This window comes from Primulina eburnea, unplaced genomic scaffold (assembly GCF_022965805.1).
Source record: "Primulina eburnea isolate SZY01 unplaced genomic scaffold, ASM2296580v1 ctg739_ERROPOS11973397, whole genome shotgun sequence".
Classification (NCBI taxonomy): Eukaryota; Viridiplantae; Streptophyta; class Magnoliopsida; order Lamiales; family Gesneriaceae; genus Primulina; species Primulina eburnea.
The window spans coordinates 2,540,932-2,547,966 of NW_027331510.1; the positions used below are offsets into that span (position 1 = coordinate 2,540,932).

General features: G+C 35.7%; 2 protein-coding genes across 4 annotated transcripts; one reads left to right on the forward strand and one right to left on the reverse strand.

The window, feature by feature from the left end:
- The first annotated feature begins 157 nt into the window (after positions 1–157).
- On the forward strand, positions 158–2,081 carry LOC140821976 (uncharacterized). The gene is made up of 5 exons (XM_073182679.1): positions 158–447; positions 789–886; positions 1,007–1,309; positions 1,678–1,726; positions 1,825–2,081. Exons 1-5 carry the CDS (start codon positions 194–196, stop codon positions 1,901–1,903), a joined length of 783 nt encoding a protein of 260 aa, XP_073038780.1. The 5' UTR covers positions 158–193; the 3' UTR covers positions 1,904–2,081.
- On the reverse strand, positions 2,048–6,460 carry LOC140821974 (uridine kinase-like protein 5). 3 transcript variants are annotated; one of them, XM_073182678.1, is made up of 14 exons: positions 6,273–6,460; positions 6,030–6,121; positions 5,736–5,805; positions 5,507–5,622; positions 4,955–5,051; positions 4,697–4,776; positions 4,052–4,246; positions 3,821–3,904; positions 3,677–3,737; positions 3,411–3,471; positions 3,062–3,155; positions 2,905–2,977; positions 2,642–2,724; positions 2,048–2,554 (listed from the first exon to the last, which is right to left on the reverse strand). In XM_073182678.1, exons 1-14 carry the CDS (start codon positions 6,358–6,360, stop codon positions 2,411–2,413), a joined length of 1,338 nt encoding a protein of 445 aa, XP_073038779.1. In that variant the 5' UTR covers positions 6,361–6,460; the 3' UTR covers positions 2,048–2,410. The 3 variants fall into 3 exon arrangements, with proteins under 3 accessions (XP_073038779.1, XP_073038778.1, XP_073038777.1); XM_073182677.1 differs by having other exon boundaries at positions 5,507–5,637; XM_073182676.1 differs by having other exon boundaries at positions 2,905–3,155.
- Positions 6,461–7,035: the final 575 nt, after the last annotated feature.

The window sequence follows — 7,035 nt, forward strand, 5'->3', positions numbered from 1 at the left end:
ATAATAAATGTAATGGGCCTGGGTTTGAAAACCCAATTCCTTGAACAATTAAACCAGGGGACGGGCTGAAACTCCGGCCCATAATCCATTGTAAATTTATCTTATTATTTAATTCAATTAAAAAATTGAAAACCCACCCATATTACTGCTGGATTTTTGTTTTTTGAGGTTAAATTAAATTTATTTTGTGGGTATGGGGAAGAAGAAAGCAGCAGCAAACCCTACCACCACCTCCGAGCAGAAGGAAGGATTCAATTTACTCGGCTCGCCAACCTTCCAGACGCTCGAAAATGGCCGGCTTAAATGCGTTGAGACTGGTCACGAGCTGCCAGCTCATTCCAGGGACTCTTACGCCCTGTCCAAGCACTGCCGTCTGGGACTTATCGACTCCGCCGTCTCCCGTAAGAAGCCCCCTGTCAACATGTTCCGCCAGGACCCAGCTGCTCGGTAATTCTTACTCGTTGTCTTCTTAGGCTGCTTGATTTAAAATTGTGAGTGTTTGTGGATTGTGATTGCATAGAATTTGTGTTTGGTTTAAATTTCAAGGAAAATATTTTACGTTCTAATTGAATGGTACTATTAGCAGGGACTTGAATTCATAGAACTGATAATAGAATCACGCTTATAGCTCTTCTGGGGATTTTGTTCTATGAGCTTGGTTATGGAATTAGGAATCCAAACCCACTTCCACGGGGATTTGAATATAGTTATTTTGATATATTGTGTCAAAGCGTGTAATTTCTCCAAACACACCATAAAGTGTTGCATTTGGTTTTATGATGTTGCAGATCGAAGCTAATCTGCAAACTAACTGGAGTTACCATCAACAAATCGGAGGAGCATATATGGAAGCATATAAGTGGAAAGCGTTTCCTCAGCATGTTAGGTTTGTCTGATTTGCCGTTTTGCTTAAAGGCTTAACCGAGTTACAAACATTCTTTTTAAGCAGAGAATATGTTTAAAGCTTTGATTTTTATGCTTGATTTGTGCATTACCGTGTAAGCAGAGAAGGAGGAGGTTGAAAAAGAAATGCAACATGGGACGAAGGGGAAGCTTGATGAGGAAAAACAGGAGAAGAAGAAAAAAAAGAATGAAGACGGTAAGTTGAAGAAGAAGAAGAAAACTAAGGAATCGGAGGAAATTGCTGATGAAAAGATCTCTGAAATAAGAGATTCTATAGGAAAAGAGAGTGATTCAGTAGAAGATGTCGACTTTTGGATACCTCCTGTGGGGAACAGATGTGATAATGATGATGGGGGAGATCGATGGGGTTCTGGTTTGGAAAGTGAAGATGGTGCTGGAGACGAAGGTATGTGTTCCAAATTAATCTTAATCATGTCGACAGCTTCTTGCTTTGGTTTTTGGGTCTCTGTTGCAAGTTGATCCCTTTGCCTAGTTTGTCTTTTGAAATTACTTATAAAAAAGTGCTAGTGCCTATTGGTTTGAATTTTTGGTGATACAATATGCTTTAATAACTGTCGATAGCTAAAGCTTGAGGGTCATATTCTGCTACAGACAATATTAGGTTCCAGATAGTTTCATGGCCGTTTTTCTCGCTCTCATAGAACGCAGTAACAGTAAATCTTTGTGTGACATTTGGATATGTGGTTCTGATAACATTTCTGTACATGAATTCATTACATCTCTGGAATATGATGAAATTATTGTATGGAACAGATGCTGTATCCGAAAAGGCTAATTACGAAGCCGGGGAGCTATCCAAACGGTATGTTCGATATTTAACTACAGTTTTGTTTCAAATTTATGTCGGAATTGGAGATAACTTTTGTTGTGCCTTATTAAACCTTGGTTTTATCTCTGCAGGACCAAACGAATGTCCCTAGAAATCGGACCTAGTAGCTTTGCCTCAAGGAAGAAGAAAAAGAAACTCGCTCAGTCATAAATAATGTAGGCAATGAGCTCCAAATCCCGGTGAAGAAATGTCGACCCTTACAATTGAAAGTATACCTTTCCAGAAATCCACATTGCAAGTTTTGATAGTGGAAAAAGTAGTAAACCAGAAGGAAATTCAGCATTGTCAGCGCACTTTTTTTTTGTTTTATGGGTTTGCTTTGGATTTATTGTTAAAGCTATTGATTTCCCCAAATTGGTGTTTTTTTTTTTTTTTGGTGCAATGATCATTCACTGAATGGATATTCATTAAACCAAAATACCAAAAATGGTAGCTAAAAATTCTATTGTTATTTTATTTTTTTCCCGATAGTGGGTAATTCGCAGATGAGATCAGGTGAAATTAGAACATTTTGTTGTGCGTTAAATTAAAATATCAAAATTTACTCCTACTCTTCTTTTCCTTGCTATGTTGTGCGTTACAATTTTAAATTTGGAAGATGCTTTTTGTGTATCCACTAATTCTTTTCCGCGTGACATCGAGATTTATTGCCGAATTTCAACCAGTTCCAAAGTAACGATCCCCGAATTCGCCCATGCCGGGAATCACACGCATGTCTTTGTTAAGTGAGGCATCTATCTCGGATGTCACTATTTTCAGTCTTGGAAATTTCTGACAAACAGCATGAATTCCTTCGGGGGCCTGAATTTTTGAATTGTTAAATCATAAATCAAATAAAAATGTGAACTCCGGAACTCAATAATATCACAAATTGCTAAGTTAACTCACCGCAATAAGATTCAAGAAAATAATATTGGATTCTGCAACCCCCTTGCCAAGTAACACAGAAATTGCTTTTACTGCGGAATTTCCTGACCACAGAACAAGAGGAATAAACAAGGCTTTTGGGATATTTATAGATTATAGATACGTGGTGTAATATTTCAACTCATCATTTGTACTTTACATTATTAAGAGGATTCATGAGCAATTAATGTTATCCAATGTAAGCAAACTCAAGCATTTATTTACTGGGCATCTGCATGTCGAACCTGAGGCAAGAACTGGATCGAGCAGTAACACATGACGACTTGCTATATCTGATGGTAACTTCTCATAAATCAACTGCAGTGATTGGAAAAAAACTAAGTTTAAATAGGTGAAGATCTGTGTGAAACGAACTACATTCAGTTGGTTGCATTGACAAACCTGTCGCCCTTTTTTACCCTCTCCATGGATCAAGATTTTTCCAATTTTGATTCCCTTGCAGCACGCTCTTAGTGCGTTTTCCATACTCTCCCCACTGATCGAGAAATCGAAGGCATGAGCGCCAGAAACACAAATGTACATACAGAAGAAGAAAGGGGATATTCTAAATCTAACGTTAACCTCCGAATATCAATTTGACATGAATGACCATTATTTGGTAATGATGTTGAAGCTGTCTTGTAAAACTTCGGAGTTTTTTATTTACGACCTTATTCTACCTTAAAGTGAAGTATAGAAATAGAGTAGATTAAATGGTCATTTCTTGATTTCAAACCAAGGGGATAATTACCTTCTAATGACCGAAACGCCACATAATCTTTTGCAGAAAACAACTCCTGTATAGACAGATCCTGCAAGTGGTTGGAAGAGGAAGAATGTTTTCTTTAAAGATCCCCATCCAATGGAAAATATTTACTAGTGTCTCAATGGAAGATTGGAGTTCATAGATGAAACCCTTCACACCAAGTTAATTGTAGAGACCCTCACTCACAAGCAACCATTTCTTGCTTTCTTCATTTTATTAACGAAAGCAAATGAAGCAATGGGATTTATCACCTGTAGGGGTGATTATCTGTTTTTCAGTGAAGGGAAGGTGACCGAGACCATGCTCCACAACCTACAATATAAATAAAACACACACATATTCTTTAACATGACCATAGAAAAACATGTTACAAAAGTTTCAGTAAACAGACATACCAAGCGAATGAGTCGATCAGCATAAAAAACAAAGTCATGCTTAGTGGTTTTTGTGTCACGTACTAGTGTGTGCATCCCTCGTATCTACAAAGAAGACAAAAAGAAAGAAAAGAAAAGAAAAAAAAATGGATTCAAATAAGTTTACTCCTGTTACTATTTCAAGAACTCGAGATTGAATGTATACACTGTTACAGAAGCTCATCACAAGATCCTAAACAAGATATAAGTTACCTGAAATGTTGAATGTATAACAAATATGTTTGGATATATTTTGCAGAGATCATGTTGACCAAGCTTTGTACGAATATGCTGTACTATCAGGTCAATGGCGACATCATTATCTGCTCCACGGGGAATTATTACATCGGCGTGTTTCTTGGATGGAAGTATGAATTCCTCAAAACTAGGCTTCACGAATTTAGCATACTGCAAATCACACAATACTGATAACAGAAGATCAAGCATAAATGCCAAGCAATGAATGATGACATATGATGTTCACATCCTTTACATGCATAAGAGAATGATTGAGCAATAATGATGTCTGTTCTGGTCATCTGGATAATTAGTTAGCCTTTAAAAATTATGGATACTGCAGTTAAATGAATTTAGATCACCTCTAGTCCTCCCCTCATTTAATGATAGAGATAAGTTAGGACAGCCATGCAAGTCCATATATTACTTTCTTTCTATCTTTAGTCGGTTTGCTTCATGTTCTACACTTCCATATGTCAAGTGGTTAGACTAATCTGTCACTGCAATTTGTTATTCTAAGTGCAGTTATATTTACTACAGATAGAGTGAGCTTAGAATACAATTCCTGAGCAACAGATGAAAGGTGCCAAAATGATGTGATGACAACATTGCCATACTAACTTGGTCAAGAACATTCTCAATATTTCTGCCCCTCTTAACAGTGTCACGTTGTATCCTCCTTGCAAGCCGCAAATCAGAGTCTGCAGCGCTGAAATTTTAGTAACTATCATAGAACTGTGAATCATCAAGGTCAAATCCTTACATCATTCAGACACTATTTTAATTAATTTCAAATTCACTTCTTATGGACGTAACACAGAGAAATAAATAACCCAAAAATTACAATTGATAAGAGGAACAAAGCTCAAAGCAAGAAACCTGTGTCAACAAAGATCTTCATGTTCATAAGATCACGTACATGAAAATCTTGAAGAACTAGGATTCCTTCCAAAATTATGACATCAGAGGGGTTGACCTACAAAAATTCAGTAAAACTAATTACTAGAAACAAATAGTGTCGCACCAGATCTTATTCTAAGATGTCCAGATCATCGCTCAAGCCCTAAAATTAGGGTTGTGGGAACTAATGTGGGGGCGCCGATGTAGAAACACTGGAACAAGTACTGGGCCTTCCAGAGAGATATCAGTGAAATAAAACTTGTTGCTATTACTAATTTTAACTCCATATCATGACATATAATATGTTCTGAAAAGTAGAGTAATGTTCTGCTTCTAGGTTCTTGATGGATTATGGATGTTATACAGCACAAGCCAATTGAATATATACAGTAATGTGAAGAGGGTAGAGTTGCAATTACTTGCCTTTAAGGTTGAATGAGCATATCCAAAAGCTTCTGTGCTTCTCATTTAAAGACTAATTTTGTAATATAAACAACATGTATTTTTTGTAAAAAAAACTTGGAAGTGTACCAAGCGAGATGGCTCAGTGCTTTTGTGACTCTTGAAATCATAATTGGGGATGCTGACTGCTCTTCCATGTCTTAGAGTTTTCATGCATGAAAGCAAAAGTTCTGTGTCGAAGGCATCTAAAAAGCAACTTCCTACGGTTATTATGTATTAGAAATATATAATTAAGCATTGATCTCCTATATTTTTAGCATTTGTCTTTTATACATTTCAAAAGTTCGTTTATGCTTACCAGGATGGTCAAAGTTGTACTCATGAACCTTCTCTAACTGCTCATTACTCAATGAGCGATAAAATGCATCCTGAAACACACATCACGCAGCAATTTGTAGTCCAATCCATAATTGACAAGCTAAAGGAAACTGAAAATGAGAATGCGAAGGTTTGCAAATTGGAAAACATTAATCTTTTCGAGGATTTTCCTTTCTAAATAAATTCAAACATGCAATCAACACAATATAAATTTCAAGCATCTTTAGCATAATAATCCAGAATTAATCAATATGGAACCAGGATAAGGAGTTACTTGATTGACAAGAACAACCCTTTGATCATGGAGTTGCGATATAATCTTATCGCAAACAGTAGTTTTGCCTGATGCAGTCCCTCCCGCAACACCTTCATATATATCAAACCAAACTTCAACTTATTTTACAGCATCATATGCAAAAAACGATTAATTCCAAACAGTCAATCAACCTAAACAAAGCTTTCTAGAGCTCGAGCAAATATTTAATGCATCGAAACAGCTGAACATGTAAACAATTACCAATTATAAATGGGAATTTGAGCGGAACTTGAACGGAAAGGTGATTCCCCGAGCTATTCTCCAGCGGGGAAATACATTCAGACTCCATCTTCTACAAATTAATCGAAATAATCATTGGCATGACATTTAAGAACGAGAAACGAATACGCTAACAGTAAAGTGAATCGAATGATTGAATGTGATCAATGTACCATGTTGAAGAATTGTTCTTCGTTGCGGGATTTTATGATCACGGATGGAAGGATTCGCGGGAAGATCGGATTTATGAACACGTGTTTTGGTTCATGGGCTGTATTGGACAAAGCCCATTAATAACCATCCGGGCCAAAGCGAAACGTGAGCCCATATACTCTCTTTAATTCGATGCAGATGGTGTTTAACAGAAATTTTTTTGTCTATTTTAAAGTGATTTTTTTTAAAAAAAATTGTTTTGAAGTTAGTGAGAAACAAAAGTATGATGTGTTTAGAAATAAATCTCTAAATTAATACAAGCTAAAAATTAAGTATTTGGAGAAAATAATTATTATATTTTGAATATTTTGTATCAAAATTGATTTTTTTTATAATATGAATGCGTGAAACTTCATACAAGATTAATAAAATTTAAAAAAAAAAACAAATGAAAAATTTGTATAAATGCACGAAATATGTAAAATAAAATTTTATCGAAATGAAATTATTTAAAACGCATTATATATTTTTTTTTAAAAATGAATAGTTATAATAAAATATTATTAGAATTTTATGAATTCCATTCGAAACT